Source organism: Stenella coeruleoalba (assembly GCF_951394435.1).
Source record: "Stenella coeruleoalba genome assembly, chromosome: 1".
Lineage (NCBI taxonomy): Eukaryota > Metazoa > Chordata > Mammalia > Artiodactyla > Delphinidae > Stenella > Stenella coeruleoalba.
This window is the reverse complement of record NC_137169.1, coordinates 32,544,442-32,563,889: the sequence shown is the minus strand read 5'-3', so window position 1 is coordinate 32,563,889 and position 19,448 is coordinate 32,544,442. Positions and strand designations below refer to the sequence as shown.

General features: G+C 41.0%; 1 protein-coding gene across 2 annotated transcripts; it reads right to left on the bottom strand.

Moving 5' to 3' along the window:
• Positions 1–2,264: 2,264 nt before the first annotated feature.
• Positions 2,265–17,844, bottom strand: ZFP69 (ZFP69 zinc finger protein). 2 transcript variants are annotated; one of them, XM_079927492.1, is made up of 6 exons: positions 16,973–17,844; positions 15,338–15,831; positions 13,887–13,972; positions 8,065–8,191; positions 7,635–7,733; positions 2,265–4,267 (listed from the first exon to the last, which is right to left on the bottom strand). In XM_079927492.1, the coding sequence occupies exons 2-6, from the start codon at positions 15,462–15,464 to the stop codon at positions 3,132–3,134; spliced, it is 1,575 nt and encodes a 524-aa protein (XP_079783618.1). In that variant the 5' UTR covers positions 15,465–15,831; positions 16,973–17,844; the 3' UTR covers positions 2,265–3,131. The 2 variants fall into 2 exon arrangements, with proteins under 2 accessions (XP_079783618.1, XP_079783619.1); XM_079927493.1 differs by having other exon boundaries at positions 7,635–7,730.
• Positions 17,845–19,448: the final 1,604 nt, after the last annotated feature.

The window sequence follows — 19,448 nt, the reverse complement described above, 5'->3', positions numbered from 1 at the left end:
GAATACAGATTTTATTGAAAAAATTGAGTTGAGTTTTGGACACACTTTGAGGTGACTATGAGTTACCCAAGTGGAGATATCCAGTGGGATATTGAACATAATGTTTTCTCCTGGAACTCAGGAGAGATTTGTAAGATATAGATGTAGATGTAAGAGGCGTTCGGATGTTAACAAGATCAGACAAAATGTCTAGCTTGAGAAGAGAATTATGCCTAAGCACACAGTTCTGGGGAAGAACATTCACATAACCAACAGAAGGAGAAGTTCCTGTGGGATAAATCGAATGAATGAATAAGCACTGATAAAAGGCAAAGCCAGTGGGTAGGCTCTGAAGCATAATTTATGAAAGACTTCCTTGGGGCAATAGATCTGAGAAGTAAAAGTCTTACAATGGCGAAAAGCAGCTATGTTCAGCCATTAAGGGCAAGTGTTTGGAAAGCCAGGCTAACAAACTTACAGGAAAAAATGCTCAAAAATATGACTTAGGTGAAAAGATGTGAGTAATTAAAGAAGGGGAGTCTCCATTTCTTTATCTATAAAGAGAGAAGTTTCAATTAGGTGAGTTCCTAGATCCTTTCCAGTTCTAAAGTTCTGATCTGATGAGCCAGGATTGAAGAGTGAGTAGGATATGGAATGCTATGAACAGTAACCCTTTCTTCTGCTCTCCTGCCCCTCCAGCACCTCCCCCCCCTCCCCGGCCCCATTCACCACCACATCATCCACATGGTTCCCACAGAAGCTGAGATCTCTGCCTACAGTTGTCTTGTTTAGTGGTGGGCGCCTGACCTAGCTGGGCCAGTAAGAGAGCTTCTCCATGATTTTGAGATAAGAAGTGAGAAAGAGAAGACAGTTTTTCTCTGAGTGATGGAAACCGAATATATGTAAAATCTAAAGCTGACGGTAACCGTGATTTGCAATGAGGTGTTGAAAACAAAAAAGAAAAGCCAGAATGAAGAAAACACAAGAAGCAGAGGTCGGAGATGGAGAGAAAACTGCCTGGGTTTTCCAAAGCGTTTCAGATCCTGGTCTCAGTCCACTGTTATAATGTATCGCTGCCCTGAATTCCATGAGATACCCCAATATCCCTCTATTAACACCTCTCTTTGAGACTTAACTAACCTCAGTTGATTTCTGTTACTTGTAACTTAAAGATTCTCAACTAATATATTTGAGTGTAGTCAGAGCCCATAGAGGAAGGAGATAAGTAAATGGAAGAGGAAGCTGTAAGGTACAACTAGATGTAATGAAGGATCTTAAGTGCCAGGCTTTGGTTTATAACTGAGTAGTGGCTGTGGGGATGAAGATGAGGGGAAATCCATCAACATTTCACAGAATCACTAAAACTTTAATAAAACTTTACCAGAATGAAAAATGAACATATACAAAATTACTGTGGTCCTGACCTTGGCAGTCAGCTTTCACACATAATAAGCAATGTCAACTAATTAATTAATGCTCTCTTCATTAATTAATGTTTATTAATTAGAAAGTCGTGTCCTACCTCGTTTCTGTCTCCTTCCACATGTGAACTGTAACTCGCTAACACAGCCATCCTGTAAAATGCTACGTATGGTCAGTTAATCAGCTGTGGTATATCCTGCTATATTAAGTACCCTGACTCCATTGTCAGTTTTCCTCCATTCCAAAGGGGTTGCAGCCAAGATTATACTTGCTAAGGCAGGTGGATCAGTCTCTTTAAAGGAACTCTACTTCATCAGACAGTTCCAGACTCAGAAGTCAGGGGCTGTAACAGTTGGTGGAGAGATGTCTTCTCCTTCTCCAGCTGAGACTTTGGTTGGTCTATTTGATAACATGCAGATTTCTCTCTGGCTCCAGGGATGGCAAGTGCCGCTTTTTATGGGGATGCAGCTCGGCTGGTACTTCTAGGCTATGTTATTGAGAGAAGCTGATACTTCTTTAATGGATGATGGGGCTGTTGGCTCAGGAGATGCTTCAGCACCAGATATGGTTCCCACAGTTCTGTATCTTGCTGGTGGGAAAATAAATTGATCCAACCTCTATGAAGGTCAATTTGGCAGTATCCATCATACAAATGTGCATACCCTTTAGCACAGAAATTCCTGTTCTAGGAATTTACCCTATGCATGTACTTACATTGTGAGAAATAAAAATGCATGACTATTCATTGCAATATCATATAAATAAGAGATTGGAAATTCAAAAATCCATCTATAGTGAAGTGGCTAAAGTACATTCAAACCATGGAATACTATCAGCTATAAAAAAAGAATGAGGGGCTTCCCTAGTGGCACAGTGGTTGGGAGTCTGCCTGCTAATGCAGGGGACACAGGTTCGTGCCCCGGTCCGGGAGGATCCCACATGCCGTGGAGCAGCTGGGACTGTGAGCCATGGCTGCTGAGCCTGCGCATCTGGAGCCTGTGCTCCGCAACGGGAGAGGCCACAACAGTGAGAGGCCCGCGTACCACAAAAAAAAAAAAAAAAAGAATGAGGAGGCACTTTGTTTACTGATATGGAATGACCTCCATGATATACAGTGAAGTAATAAAAGTAATATGTGTTTGTATGGGGGGCTGCCATTTATGCTTCAAAAGTAAAAAATGTATATATGTATTCTCTTGGATTTAAACAGAAAGATCTCTGGAAGGGTGTACAGAAAACTTAGTTATAAAAAATGGTTGCCTCTGGTAGAATTTTGTGATGGGTGATGGAGGAAGAAGTCTTTTCACTTATACAACTGACTGTAACTTTTGAAGTTTATACCATGTGAGTTTTCCCCATTAAAAAAAATTTTTTTAATTAAAAAAATATAGGGGTGGTGATGTTTTAAACAGTAGTTCCCAAATGCTGGTCTGTAAATCAGTGAATGCCCATGATGAATAATTTATTAATCTACCATGAAATCATAAAAGTAATAATGTGTGAATTTTCTATAATGTTGAATTTAACTTGAAGGGCCATCTTTTATTCTTGATTAAGTACTTTGTGTGGAGATATTAGCAGACAGTAGTTATAAATGTAATGTTTATTTACACAATGGGCAAAATTAGAAGTTGGCATCATTATGTCAATTCCTCCAATTTAGTCCTGAAATTCGAAGCACAGAATCACTGATTTAGACCTGGCTTTTGTTCATGTTGAATAATCTGTTTTTAGGCATTATTCTGGAAGGCATTTCTCCTGTGTATTTCATGGTGTCGAGTAAGTGATGAATTATAGCTGAAGGCTTTTCCACATTCATTACATTCATAAGGCTTTTCTCCTGTGTGATGCCTCTGATGTTTCTTAAAGGATGAATCATGCCTGTAGGCTTTTCCACAGCGGTTGCATTCATACGCTTTCACTCCTGTATGAACAGTTTTATGGTTGCTAAGGTGTATCCTTTGCCTAAAGGCTTTCCCACATTCCTTACATTTGTAGGGTCTCTCCCCAGTATGGATTCTCTGGTGATGCGTTAGATAAGCTCTATGACTAAAGGTTTTACAACATGTGGTGCATGCATAGGGCTTCTCCCCAGTATGAATTCTTATATGTTCACTAAGGTGTCTAATCTGTCTAAAGGTTTTCCCACATTCATTGCATGTAAAGGGTTTCTCTCCAGAATGAGTTCTCAAATGTTGGATCAAGCTAATGTTCTGGCTGAAAGCTTTCTGACATTTATCACATACATAGGGTTTCTCACCAGTGTGAGTTCTATGATGTTGATTAAGAGATGAGCGATGTCTGAAGGCTTTACCACATTCTTCACATTCAAAGGGTTTCTCACCAGTATGGATTCTTTGGTGTGTGGTAAGGGATGCACTTTGACTAAAGGCCCTTCCGCATTCCTTACATCTGAAAGGTTTCTCACCAGTATGAATTCTCATGTGTTCGGTAAGGTGAATGGGTTGTTTGAAGACTTTTTCACATATATTACATTCGTAGGTTTTTGTTCTTATGTAACTTGTTGGATGATTAATCAAATCTGATTTGTATTTGTTTCTCTTTCTAGGTGTGTCATATTTATGGTGTCTCTGTTCTATAACAACATTTGAACTCACAATATTTTTGCCAAATTTGTAAGTTTCTTGGCCTCTCTTCTTATGGGTCAAGATGGTTTGTCTCACGTCTCTTCCATGGCTATCCTGGTGGCTTTCTAACTCATGATCATATTTTGAGACTTTTCTCAATGTGGAAAAAATGACATCATCCCTCATGAACCTTTCCATCATCATGCCATGATAGAACTGTTCCTGTAAAACGTCATTCTTTGCAGTTGATGCAGCTGTTTCTGTTTTACTCTTCAAGTCTGAAAGAAATGGAAAAAATGCAAATAACTCATATTCATTACGCTTCAAAAAATCAATTATTATACTGGGTATGGACTAGAGATTTAGATAACAATACATATAAAGTACATGAAGTTCTGAGTATATTTAAATATGGTTAGGCACTCTGGAGAGGTAATGGGAAATTAAGAAACAACCAGGTAAAAGTGTGATTTTATATATAGGGTAAAAATTTGAATATTTTAGTCCTCTTCTTTCTATTAATACTAAATAATGAAATTTCAGGGCTATGTCTTAACAGTGTCTTTTTAATTGATAACTACTTTTGGAAAACATTCTCAGAAAGATAAAAAGATTTCCCTCTTCCCACTCCAGCTAGTTCAAAAATAAGGTTTGAGGGAATTCCCTGGTGGTCCAGTGGTTAGGACTCTGCGCTTTTACTGCCAAGGGCTCGGGTTCAATACCTGGTCAGGGAGCTAAGATCCCACAAGCTGCACGGTGTGGCCAAAAAAAAAAAACAAACGAAAAAATTTGAACTAAGGACATTCACAAGAATGTCAAGCTGTCTTTTACTGAAGCTTATATTAATATTTACATATTATTCTGCTTCCTGTAGTTATTAATCTGTCCCGGGAAGTGTTAATTATACAAAGGAGACTTGTAAGAAACCCAGACTGCTATGTTGCTACTATTGCTATGTTCTATGAAAATATCCTTTCTTTAAAGGATATTTAAAATTCTGTTTTTTAAAATAATTTATTGCACCATTACTAATACTTCAACTGACAGTTCCATATTCCTGAAAAGTATAACTTCTTGTAGGATTTTTGGTTAACACAGAAGGATCATTTGTACTTCCAAATTCCAAATTCTAAATGAATAGATGCAAAAATAAAGTCTATGTTCTGCAGGCCCCTGATTCTGGTCCTGGATTAGGGAGAAGGAAGACGAGAAGAAGAAGATAGGGGAAGAGAGAACAGGCCATCTATGACCCCTTCCCAATTCGGTATCCAAGCTGAAGCAGGCCCAAGCTAGGGGAGGAGAGAAGATATAACTTTGAAGTTGGGAGTTTTTATTATTATACTGAATTACATATTTCACTAAAAGACAGACTGTTATTATTTAAAGGGACTGGACCACCTATGGGACCTCTCTGAGATTTCATCCAGAGGCAGGGAAAGAACATTCATGGTAGCTATTATTATTATTTTCCTTATTATAAGTTGAAAAAGAGAAAACCCAGGAGAATGTACAAATTATTGGAATTAATAACAGAGTGAAACAAGGTGGCTGGCTAGAAGATCAAAACCGGTTATGTTATTACACACTAGCAAAAAAGAGAAAACATAATTGAAAAAAGTTATACCATTTAAAATAGCAGGGAATTCCCTGGCGGTCCAGTGGTTAGGACTCCGTGCTCTCACTGCCAAGGGCCCGGGTTCAATCCCTGGTTGGGGAACTAAGATCCCACCAGCTGTGCAGGGTGGCCAAAAAAATAATATGAAATAGCAATAAAATATAAGTTCTTCAGGATGAATCTGACAAAAGATGTTCAATGCGTACAAGACTTTTATGGGGGAAAATACTTTATTTAAAAAAATTAGGAAATGTCAGTAAGTGGAGCAATATACCACACTCCTGGACAGTAGGACTCAATATCATAATATCAATTCCCTCCCAAATTGATCTATAAATTCAATTCTATTCCAATCAAAATACCACCAGAGTATTTGTGTGTGTGTGTGTGTGTGTGTGTGTATAATTGATGCACTCATTATATAATTCATATGGAAAAGCAAGGGGCTAACAATAGCCAGGACAATTTTGAAGAACAAGATATTAAGCCTCACTATTAAATACAGTAATTAAGACAGCCTGGCATTAGAAACTTGGCAGGTGACAGAGTGGCATTAACTATTCAATAATTGGTTCTTGGACTGATTATCCACATGTAATAAGTTAAACTAGAGCTTCACTTCATACTACATATAAAATAAATTCAGATTTAACCTAAGTATGAAAATCAAAATCTTAAAGATATAAAATATTTTTTCTATAAATCAATAAGGAAAAAAGATAATATAAAAATTCACAAAGGATATAAACAAGTAGTTTACAGAAAAGGAATCCTGGATAGATGACCAATAAACATGAAAAATATGCTCCCTCTTATTAGTAATCAGGAAAATGAAAAAAACCAACAAGATATTCACCCACTGAATTTATAAAAATGTGAAACTTTGAGAATGCCAAGTGTTGACAAAGATGCTGAGTTCTGGAACCTCTCAAAACCTGCTGATAGGAGTACTAATTGGTGCAACTAGTTTGAAGAACAATTCTGTAAAACCTAGCAAAATGAAGGTGACCCAACAAGTCTGCTTCTATCAAATATCTCAGAGAAACACGAGAAGTTTTACACAAAGTTTTACTCCAGTATCTTTGTAATCCCCAAATTCAGAAACAGTACAAATGTCTATCAACAGGAAAATGGATAAACTGTGCTTTATTAATTCAACAGAAATGAATGAACCAGAACAATATGGATAAATATCAACGGTGTTGAATGAGAAAAGCAAGTGGAAAAGTATATATACCATTTATTTAAAGAATAAGAACATGCAAAACAGCATTATATATTGCTTGGGGGATATACACATGCAATACAAGTATGAAGATACATATACAAATGAAAATATTTAAACTCAGAAGAGTTGGTTGTTTCAAAAGGTAGGAGGGGAATAGCGGGGCTTAAACTCTGTTTTATTTCTTAATCTAAGTGGAAGTTACATAGAAATTTATTATAATGTTCTCTATGCCTTTCTGAATATCTAAAATATTTCATAATAAAAGCAAAGTTTAAGGAGATTGTTAAAAACCATTGGATTTGATGAGAAGGAATCCTGTGGTAATTTCTCTTGCAGGACTTTCCATAAACTAGTTATTACAATAAATAAAGATACTTGAGTTAAAGGGAGAGTGAGAATCAAAGCTAGGATTGTAAGCTGAAAAACTGGTGAAAAGTAGAAATAGAATTCAAGAGAGAAGATTAAAGATTTGTAGAATGCAGTGAGAGTCCTGAAAAGAGACCTGTTTTCTTTGAGGAGAGACCACGTACATCTGACTGCTTAGGGAAGGGAGCTTTCGATTGGCAGACTTCAGGATACTGAAGAAAGAAGGAAAATCAAGTTTAACCTTAATGAAGAGAAGACTTCTTTTCCCTCCAACTTCAGAGACTTTTGCAAGGTTAGGTGAAAGAAAGGGGTGCAAAGGGAGGGGTAAAATCGGGTTCGGTGCATGCCTGTCCATCCTCTCAGCCTTCCCGCAGCCTGGGAAGATGCTGGGCACTCTGGCCTACATATCGAAAGGCACCATCTGCCTTGGTCTCACCTGAACTGGGATCTCCTGGGCCTTCTTTCTCTGTCATCCATGGCGCTTCTCCTTTCTCCAACTGGGAAATCACACTAGGTTTGGAAAGTTGACATCCTACTTATGGAGTGAAAAAAAGGGTATGAATATTTATTCTGAGGTCTAAGAACCATCCCTGGAATGTAGTTCCAATCCTCTGGTATTTAGGGTCTCTGAAAACAGAAAGGGGCACCACAGCATTTTTTTCTGTTCTCACTCTACAAAGTAAAACCGTTCCCCCAAGGGAGGAGATTCAGGTATGTTCTGGCTTGATTTTCAAAGGAATGAGACGTCTATCTCCAACACAGAACCCAAGGCCAGGCTCCAGGGAATCTACAGCATTTAATAATTTAGGAATAGTAACTGTCCTGTAATGGGTAGGTTTCTGGACGTATGTGTAACCCATGCTTACCCACTGAGACCAGGTTCCCATAGTTCTCCAGCATCACCTCCCGGTACAGATTCCGGTGAGCAGGGGCCAGCTGCCCCCACTCCTCCTGGGTGAAGTCCACAGATATGTCCTTGAAGGTCAACAGTTCCTAGAATATCAAATATATTCCTTTTCAGTCTGAGACCACCTCCATCAAGATCCAAGATGTTCTTACAGTATTCTAAATTCTGAGAGATTCTAAACTAGTTTTACTGGGAGCCTTCTCTGGATCTGTTTGGTGATTCTCGGAGACTACCTTAAGTAATTAAACGTACAGAAGGACAGATGGTCATATATGTCTTAGAAAAAAATTAAGCAGGATAAGGGGAACAGGGAGAGCCACAGTGTGGATGGGGAGGATCTTTCACGTAGGGTGGCTGGGGAAGGCCTTCCTAAAAGGGTGATATTTGAACAGAGACATGAGCTCAGTGAGGAAAAGCCATGTGGAAATCTGAGGGGAGAGCCTTCCAGATGGGGACAAAGGACCTGAGGTGAGAGTGTCCTTGGCTTGTCTGAGGCACAGGAGAGTAGCCAGCATTGCTGGAGGTGGGCTAGTGAAGGGGAATGCAAGGAGATGAGATCAGAGGGGCTGGGGGAGGGAAGAGAGGCTTTTAGCACTTATTGTCACAAAGACCAGTGCATCCCTGCTGAGTTGAAATTCTGGGGCCCTGCTGGAGTTTAATGCAAGATGAACAAAACTGTCTGGGACTGTGGTCTAACCCCTCCCTAGCTCAAATACTGAAGAGGTAAAAAGGATCAGCCCCTCAGCAGTGGTGGCATGGGGCACTGGTAGTTGGGTTAATCAGAAGTGAACTCAATCGAATTAAAGTGTATCTCAGCCAGAGCTCAGCCACAGCTCTAGGAAAAATGTGAATAATCAGTCCCTCACCTTAACCACCAGTCAGAGGAAAAGGCTTAGAATCTTCTGTAAATAAATGGAACAAACAAAAGAAATAAACAGACAATATCTATGTATCTATCTATCCATATATACCTTTATTTGTTAATTGTTTATTTAACAAGAGAAATTATTCCTTAGACCAGATATTCATGTTTCATAGTTCAGGAACACAGGTCAGTGACAAACTTCATGCAACTCAACCCAAAGAAATTCTTTACATTCTAAAATCACTTTGCACTCTGAAAGATACCAGCCTTCCTCATTGCCTCAAAATTTTTCATGGAACCACAATTTCTGTAGAAATCTGCATATGCCTTCTTTCTTGCTTCAGCCAAAGCAATCCTGTAGAAAGCTGCAACCCCCAGGGATACAATGAATGCTCTAACAGTATGAAATAGCAGATGCTTGGCCAGGAGGCCATGCATCTGAGGTTTCGTCAAAGAACTGGAAACCATGGTAGTTATTCACCTCAACACCAACGTCCTTCCAGGCTGATGGAGAAATGGACCTATCTATGCATATTTCATCCTCCACCATTCTTTTATACATAATATCTGAACTACAATAAAAAATTATTAGACATACAAAGAAGGAGGAATATCTGACCGATAATCAAGAAAATAAAAACATAAGAAGCAAACACCTAGGTAACCAAGTCATTAGAATTAGCAGAAAAGAAGTTTAAATAAATTATTAAAATATATGTTGAAGAGGGCTTCCCTGGTGGCACAGTGGTTAAGAACCTGCCTGCCAATTCAGGGGACACGTGTTCGAGCCCTAGTCCAGGAAGATCCCACATGCTGCAGAGCAACTAAGCCCGTGAACCATAACTACTGAAACCTGCGCGCCCTAGAGCCCGTGCTCCACAACAAGAGAAGCCACCACAACGAGAAGCCTGCACACCGCAAGGAAGAGTAGCCTCCACTTCCCGCAACTAGAGAAAGCCTGCACACAGCAATGAAGACCCAACGCAGCCAAAAATAAATAAATAAATTTATTTTAAAAATAAAATATATGTTGAAGAATTTACAATAAAATATAGATAGAATAGGTGAAAACGTGGGGTTAATTGAGGAGAGAGAAATGCTAAAAAAGAACTATAAGACAATTCTACAAGTGAAAAATACAATATCTGAAAAATCCACTGGATGGGCTTAATAACAGATGGACCCTGATGAAGACAAAATCAGTGAAACTTAACACAGGTCAACAGATAGTATTCAAATGGAAGCACCAAGAGAGAAAAAGAAAAACAAAAAACCAAAAAAAAACCTGGGATAATATCAAGTAGTCTAATATACATGTAATTAGAATCTAAGAAGGAGAAGAGAGAATGAGCAGAAAAAAATATTTGAAGAAATAAAGGCTGAAAAATTTCCAAATTTGAGTAAAAATTCAACCCACAAATCCAAAAGCCAGCAAACCCTCCATGGGGGGGGGGAAATTCAGAGAATATCATGTCTATGCACATCACTAAAACTGCTGAATAGCAAAGATAAAAGGGAAGAACATAAAAGTAGTGAAAAAAAGGTAGGAAAGGAGGAACAAAAAAAAAAAAAAGAAAAGTTGGTATAAAACAAAGGAACAAACAGAAAGACATGTCACATCTGGGGAAAGAATAAGAATAATAGCTGAATTCTCATCTGAAACAATACAAGCCACAAAATCATGGAACATCTTTAAAGTGCTTAAAAGAAAAAACAGTCACCCTAGAATTCTATATTCAGTAAAAGATTCTCAAATAGGAAGACCATATAAAGACATTTTTAGATCACCAAAGCTGTGAGAATTCATCATCAGAACACCCCCACTACAGGATATGCTAAATGACATTCTTTAGGCTGAAGGGAAATAATGTCAGTTAGAAACTTGCAACTTGGTGGTGGGATGAATTGGGAGATACTGATTGACATATATACACTGATATGTATAAAATAGACAACTAATAAGAACCTGCTGTATAAAAAATAAATAAAATAAAATTCAAAAGTTAAAAAAAAAAACTTGGAACTAAAGGAAGGAATGAAAAGTGCTTGAATTGGTAAATGTGTGCAAAAATGAAAGGCTCGTTTTTTTTTCCCTTTCTTAATTTCTTATAAGACAATTTACTGTTAAAAGCAAAAATAAGAACAATGTATTATGGGGTGTATAAGATGTAAAGTGAAAAGCATGATGACAATACACAAAGAATGGGAAGAGTAAATGGGAAAATAAGGCTTTCAAATTATATGTGAAACAGTATAGTAATAATTCAACTGTGACATGTGAAAAATGCATATTGTAATAGCTAGAGCAACCACTAAAAACAAATGAAACAGCTAAAAAAGTCATTAGAGGACATAAAATAGAATACTAAATAAACTGCACAATCCAAAAGAAGGCAGGAGAGGAACAAATAAACAAAACAGATTTGACAAACAGCAAACAAAGAACAAGAATATACACTTAAATCCCATCACATCAATGATTATGTAACTGTAAATGTACTAAGCAAGCACAACCCAGCTATATTTAAGAAGGTCACACTTTAAATATAAAGGCACAAATAAGTTAAAAGTAAAAGAATGAGGGACTTCCCTGGTGGCACAGTGGTTAAGAATCTGCCTGCCAATGCAGGGGACACGGGTTTGATTCCCTGGTCCAGGAAGATCCCACATGCCACGGAGCAACTAAGCCCGTGTGCCACAACTACTGAGCCAGCACTCTAGAGCCCACGAACCACAACTACTGAGCCCGCATGCCACAACTACTGAAGCCCGCGCACCCTAGAGCCCATGCTCCACAACAAGAGAAGCCACCACAATGAGAAGCCCACGCACCACAATGAAGAGTAGCCCCCACTCGCCACAACTAGAGAAAGCCCAGGCGCAGCAACAAAGACCCAATGCAGCCAAAAATAAATAAATAAATAAATTTTAAAAAAGAAAGTAAAAGAATGAGAAAAAGCTATCCTATACCAACAATAACTAAAAACACTGGAGGAGCTATGTTAAATCAAAGTGGGCTTAGGAAAAAGAATATTATGAGGCATAAAGAAGAGACATTTCGTAATGATAAACGGTCAGTCCATCAAGAAGACAACAATCCTATGTGTTTATGCACCTGATAACAGAATTCAAAATAAATAAAGCAGAGTTGACAGAACTAAAGGGAGATATAGATGAAACTATAATAATTAGAGATTTTAACACTCCTCTCAGTAAATGACGGAACAAGTAGACAAAAATTCATCAAGGATATAGATTTGAACAACCTGTCAACCAACTTAACCTAACTGACATTTGTAGAGCACTATACCTAACCACTGCAGCATATAAATTCTTTTTTTTTAGATTCTTTTTTAAAGTAAACTTTTTATTTTGAGATTACAGATTTATTATATAATTTTAATTGTAGATTTACATGCAGTTGTAAGAAATAATGCAGAGATCCCATGTAGTCTCTACTGGGGGTAAAACAGAGTTTTAATTGGAAAGGGGCACAAGGGAACATTCTGAGATGGTGGAAATGCTCTATATCTTGATTTGGTTACGTGGTATATACATATGTCAAAATAGAACTATGTACTCCCTTAAGTGTATTTTCCTATATGTAAATTACAACTCAATTTTAGGAAATTTAATCTTATCCCAGTGCTAAGAATCCCACCAGTTTTTGACAAATGTCAGTCAGGTGGTAAGAATTCCAGATAAGTGGAAGGTAGATATAAGATACCTCTTCAAATAATTAGAATATTATTACTTCTTCCATATTACCAGAAATAACCCTGGAATACATTTCAATCCTAAAAGGTGTTAGCATCTGAATTAACAGAGGAAACTGGGATTGTAAACAGCTAAAAAAAATCACCGAGCAAGTAAATACAGGAGATGAGTTCAAATCCTGTACCATCTAATTTCAGAACCCAAGTTCTCACCTAAAACTCTTCTGTCCTCGAATAACATCTCCTCTTTAACAGTCTTCCTTTCTCGTTTATTCTACAGTTTTCCTTCTGTTTCACCTATGCTTCTACCAGGTGGTAAGGACACAGTTTCCACACCCTGTTGTAACCGCCCAGCCTGTCTAATGTGTATGCTCTGTGGCCTGACCATTTCTTCTCTTCTCACGTCTTTGGCTGCAGTTTGACCTCTGCTCCAGACACTATTCTAAGGGCCACCTCATCAAGTGACAGATGTACCTCACTAAAAATGTCAAAACTTTATTCTCACTAAGTTTGTTTTTGAGTATGAAATACTCATAAAAATTGAGGTTTATCCGACTTCCCTGGTGGCGCAGTGGTTAAGAACCTGCTTGCCAGTGCAGGGGACATGGGTTCCATCCCTGATTCGGAAAGATCCCACATGTCGCGGAGCAACTAAGCCTGTGCACCACAACTACTGAGCCTGCGCTCTAGAGCCCACGAGCCACAACTGCTGAGCCCACAAGCCACAGCTACTGAAGCCCACGTGCCTAAAGCCCGTGCTCCGCAACAAGAGAAGCCACCGCAATGAGAAGCCCACACACTGCAACGAAGAGTAGCCCCCGCTCGCCCCAACTAGAGAAAGCCCACATGCAGCAACAAAGACCCAATGCAGCCAAAAATAAATAAATAAATTATTTTTAAAAAATTGAGGTTTATCTTAGGTCCCAAGTTTTTAGGGGCTAGAATTTATATCACTCATTTTGCTTTCTCTACAAAAATTCGCACAACGTTAGATCTAGACGTTGGTTAGAAACAAGCGTTTTCTATGAGTAAGGAAACTGCTGCCACTGCGGCCCAGTTTTCTGTAAAAGACTAACTTGCACTGAGTTCCCTGGGTGAAATTCGTTAGCCTCAATATACCCCAACTCCCCAGAAAAGGGCAAGTTATAATCTTAAAAACCAAAAAGCATGTCAAGAAAGTGACAGGAAACTTCAACCCACTTGGGAGTCTGTTGTCCGGGTCCCGGGAGTCACTTCATCCTTTAAACTTTCTCCCTGGGTCTCATCAGCATCCTGAGACAGCAGAGCTGAGGAAGGAAAAGAGCCAGAAAGTTTGCATCTCCCCAAACTCCCCAAATAGAAAAACTGCCTGTAGATCTGCTGAATATGGCCCCCCTCTCAAAACATTCACAGAGGGACATTCAGAGCAACTCAAGAGCAGACTGGAGCCTCCTGAATGAGGAGGATCTGCAGGGCATTGCTTTGGGCATTAACGCTTTCCAATGGCCAGTGCTGGTACAAAAGCACAGACCTACCAGGCCACTCCTTTGTTCAAAGGTTCCCGACAAGAAAGAAAAATACAAACACCTCCCGTGGACTTCAAGGCACTCTATAATCTGCCTGAAGCACATTTCCCCAGCATTAGTTTCCTCTAACCACCATCCTTTATCTGTGGGACACATACACTGACCACATTCTTAACCCTTAGTTAGACTAGAACAGTCTCCATTCTCTGAACCACTCTTCAAGGTACCCACTTTTGTATCTTTTCCTCAATTCTTCCGTAAAAAAAGCTTAGACATCTTTTAAGGCCCGATTCAATGCTACCTGCTTTGTGAAGTTTTCTCTGATAAGTACAATCAGAAGAATGTTTCCTGTCTCTTGTCTTCCAAAAGAATTTTACCATAGAATGTATTTAGGCTACTTTCTATTCTTTTGATCTGAGTATGTGTCTATCTCCATCAATTAATAATTAGCATTAGAGATCATTATTCATTTTTCCATCCATCAAGATGCTTAGCAAAGTCCCCTGCCTGACAGAGTTAGAATATAACAAATACAAGCTGGATTTGAAGTGTTATAGGTATGAACTAAGAGACCACATGAGACATACAAATTCCTCTGTCCACCCATCTATTCTGACCCAACCACCAAATACTGTGTAATCTTGGTTATGTTTCCCACTGAACTCATATATTTCAAGGTAAAATGAGAGTAACTAAGCATGTCATTCCTTCTTCCTGGCAGGAGATGAAAAGAAAGAAAAAAATATTGGTTTGGGGTTAGAATGACTGAAACTTGTGAAGGAAAACCACTGGAGGGCTTAAGAAAGTAGAAACCTTTGACCCCAATTAATGTCTGTGAGTCACACTTACACACTTGGGAGCCGCTGGTGGGGAACACCCTGAATTCTGTCTTCCTGTCCTGTTCATTCGAGGACACGAGATGGGAGCAGCATGGCACACGTGTCGCAAAGATCCAGTGCCCAGAGCCCAACATTTTCTCTCACAGCTATCCCTTTCCCCAAAGCCATAAGCATGAGCCCCAAGGACCTCCTTTCCTCCAACTTTCTTCCCTAGAGACACCTCAATGATGTGTGTACCTACCTTTCTGCAAGCAAACTGAGACCCCTTCCTCTACCTCCATCCCCTCCCTCCATCAGCCTCTCTCACCTTCTCCTTCAAACATCTTGGTCACGTCCTCCCACAGGGGCGCCCCTTCCTTGGCCTTCTGTGGATGGTGCAACTTCACCCAGGTGCTGGCCTCAGTGGGCAGGGTAATCAGGAGCTGCTGTAGCATGATGATGCCACCCGACTGGCCTTGTCCACTTCTGGGGAGGACACTGCCAGAGCCTCTGCTGAGACGCCTCACAGTTGTATGGTCCTCTTCTGATCACAATCTCCTGCCCTCAGAACTTTGGCCTGAGGACTTTGGTCCCTGCGGCACCAGAACCTGGGGGCTCCTAGAGGCTAATGTGGCTTTAACAGCCCTGAAAAAGTGACTCCTTTCTGAAATTAAGTACTGCCTGCTTGGGAGGCGGCCGGTTGAGTAGGTCTGAGTACATGCCTCTTCATATTCTTCTAGAGGAGCAAAAGGCAGGAGAGGAGGGACCCAGAAAACTGATCATACAGCTAGAACTCCAGAACTTGCGGAAATATATTTAAAACTGCAAAAGATCCAAAAACAAAGATGTGGCATCAGTGTGGAAGTAAGTATAATCGGTGCTTTGGATGCGGCTTTAATTTCCAGTTCTATACACACTTTCATAAACAGCCAGTGACACACAAACACCAAGGATACACAAACATACACAGTCCCTGCCTTGACTTCCTTCCTTGTAAGCTGCATGCATCTTCTGCCTGGATACAGACGTGGGAGTTAAGAGGGCAAGTTTAGAAACCAGACAGCCTGGGTTAGAATCCTGACACTTGCACTTCAAAGCTCTAAGACACTTCAATTCCCTAAGCTTCAGTCTCATCATCTAGAAAATGCAGATAATAGATGTACTTCATAGGGCTGTAACAATGTTGGGAATACAGTGCCTTCATAGACATTATTAGAAACCTTTTGCTTTAATGTTGCAATCATAGCATTACCTTTTAAAATTATTTTTTAAAAAAAATTACAGATCTGAATTTAAACTTCAAGTATCTCAACTGATGGAATAATCACATAGCTGTGTTTTCACACGGGCAAGTAGTGACAGACACATCACCACCCACGTGGGTGCCCAGAAGCTGGCAAGTCCTTTTAACCTCTGGGTTAAGATACAACCTGCTTTCAGAAATGTTCAACTGGGGAAGAGGGGTATGTCTTCAAACGGAGGAAATATAGTACTTTGAATATAATGAGGACTATTGCATAACTGTTTGTAGCAGGAAAATTTGGAAACAGCCCAAATTCATCATCTCATCGAAACCCCTGGCATCTGGACATGTGCCTCCACAGCGACCAGGTCCAGTGTATCCCGGCCCCAAGAACAGTCCTAGTCCTAGCTCCCTGAAAAGGGAGCTGGCCTAACTTTTTGGAGTTTGTGGGGCAGGGTGTTTGGCTTCTTCTTGTTTTCAGCTGTGACTGATGCAGAGAAAGGAGCAGCATCCTATGGATAGGAGCATGTGGAAAATATCCTAACCCTGATTAAATAGAAAGTAAAATGGCTTGTTACCAAAGTGAGGAAACTTTCGAATCTTATGAAATGGTTAAAAACAGAGACGCTTCATTTCGAGATGCCCCTTCTCACTGCTCCCAGACGTGCCTCCCTCGGACTTAAAGACTTGCAGACACAGGCAGCTTAGCTTCCTACTCACCAGACCGGCCTTGGACGCTGGCAGGACGAGAGATGGGGGCGTGAGAGAGCCCGTTCTTGAGGCTTTCAGCTCCAGAGGGTGTCTCTTTAGAGAAGGGCCGTGGGTGACGGATTTTGTTCTTTCCCGGCCTTTTATAGACAGACCACATCCCCACCCAACACAATGATTCTTTGAAAACCGCCCAACGTTCACGCAGGCTTCCTTCGGAAGCTCAGAGGACTATCGGCCTCCGGACGGGACCGGGGAATCTTTTCCAAATTCCCAAGAGGCGGCCTAGGGCGGGTGCTGCGGCACCAGATGAACCCACCGCCCCTCCAAGGTATCCTTTCCCGGCCGCACCCCCGGGAGCGGGGCTTTGGGGGCCACAATGCGAGGGGTGCCCAGAACCGGCTTCCCGCAGACCCGGGCGAGGATACAGCTCGCCGGCCGCTGCTTTGATGCCGGCCCGGTGGCAGCAGCCAGGCCCACCGGCGCCCAGCCTCCTGGGCCGCAGCCCGGGTGTCCCGGCGCCTCCACCCTCCCGGCGCGCCGTGGCCTTTGCCCGTGTCCCGGTCGCTCTCGCCCGGGCCCTGGCGGGTTCGGGGTGCGGCCCCAGATGCTGCGGTGCAGCCACAAACCCCGGCGCCCGCCCTTCTTCCGGCGGCTCAGCACGCCTGGCCGCCCGCTCCGCCCACGGGGAGCCGCGAGGGCCCCGCCCTCTCCAGGGAGGTAGGCGCTCCGGAAAACCCGGAACCCGGACTATGCCGGACTCCCCCACGGCACGCGTGCCCCCAGGGCTGCCAGACCCTGGTCAGCGGCCACCCAGGCGGACCGCCTGCGTTTCCTGACTGTGGTCCCAGGAGACTAGGTGGCCCGCCCAGCTCTTCTGGTGGGGAAGCCCTTTCTCTGTCGTTCATTCGTTCATTTATTCAACTATTTTCTGAGTGCCTAGATCTGCCACACATTGTTACAGGCTCTGGGGAGATACCAGTTATCAAAACGCAGTCCCTGCTTTCTTGGATCTTAATTCTGGCAAAATTAAATAGATAATAATAATGTAGAAAGGGAATATTGCCTGCCAGTCCAGTAAACAGCAAATTGCCTGCCATCAAGCCATCAGCCACTGCAGCCCTCCACTGAGGGGAATTCAGGATGGGGACAAACAGGAAACACTCTGCACTCTGGATACTGGCTCTAGATAGTTAAGATGCGTATCTAAGGAATAATTTCAATGAGCCCAGACTCTTGCATCTTCCCATAGATAGGAAAGCACTAAAATCATTAAGATTTTTTGAGATGTCCGTAGATTAACAGTAATCTTTTTATGTTTGACTACCTGTCTTTCTTCAGCAAAAAATCCTATGTATCCTGGCTCCTCCCTTACCTCTTCAAAGCAGTTCCTCAGAGCTATCTGAGAGGCTGTCTCCCAGACTATAGTCCTCAGCAAGTTCCCCAAATGAAACTTAACATGCAACTTTTAGGTTGTGCACTTTTCTTCAGCCCACGATAAATAGAAAAATAAAGAGATAATCCCCCAAGTGATGGTAAGGGCTATGAAGAAAAAGGAGGCAGCGTGTGGAGAGGGGGATAGGCGATGACTGGAGTTCCTCTTTCTGGTAACAGTGGGCTGGAGTCTTTATATAAACCCACCTCAGGAAACAACAAATTAAAAAATAAAACTCTGTAATACATGCAGAGTATGTAAAGTTCTTAAAGGAATGTATTAATTTGCTAGGGCTGCTACAACAAAATACCACAGACTAGGTGGCTTAAATAACAGAAATTTATTTTCTCACAGTTTTGAAGGCTAAAAGCCCAGGATCCAGGTCTCAGCAGGACTGGTTTCTCCTGAGGCCATTCTGCTTGGCTTACAAATAGCTCCCTTCTCCCTATGACCTCACATGGTCTTTCCTCTGTGCGCTTTCATGCCCCTAGTGTCTCTCTATGTGTCCAATTTTCTTCTTATTTTTATAAGGACACTTCTTAAAATCTCATATGAAGATTGGATTGGATTAGAGTATACCCCAATGCCTCATTCTAAATTAATCACCTCTTTAAAGTGACCAAGCTTAAACACTTGAATATGTGATTAAATACAGCCACATTCTGAAGTACTGGGGGTTAGGATTCCAACACCTGAATTTTAGGGGGATGCTATTCAGCCCATAGCAAGCTGTCTAAGAGATGGCATGATATTAGGGAATTGCCAGACCAAAAGCTGGAAAGCCAGGATCCAGGGACATGATATGACTTGGAAGATGCCTTTGCTGAGGGTATTTACCTAACTGGAAAATTATAATTTTTCACTTGAGAAGAAAAAATAAATAAAATACAGTGTGTGGGGAGTGAAACAGAAGACCCTCTGTATAATAACTGGGACCCCAAAGGGCTATACACTTAGGAGAAGAATGAATTGGAAGTGGAACAGCTTCAGGGGAATTTACAGGCTAGGGTCAAATTGCCTGTCCAAGTCTTGATTTTGGTTTAAGGTGGGCTC

Coding starts and splice junctions, on each gene's coding strand:
- ZFP69 (XM_079927492.1), bottom strand. CDS start 15,464: ATGCTACAGCAGCTCCTGATTACCCTGCCCACTGAGGCCAGCACCTGG. Junction 13,973..15,337: donor CAAGATGTTTGAAGGAGAAG/GTGAGAGAGGCT, acceptor TTCCTTCCTCAG/CTCTGCTGTCTCAGGATGCT. Junction 8,192..13,886: donor CCCGGACAACAGACTCCCAA/GTGGGTTGAAGT, acceptor TTGATATTCTAG/GAACTGTTGACCTTCAAGGA.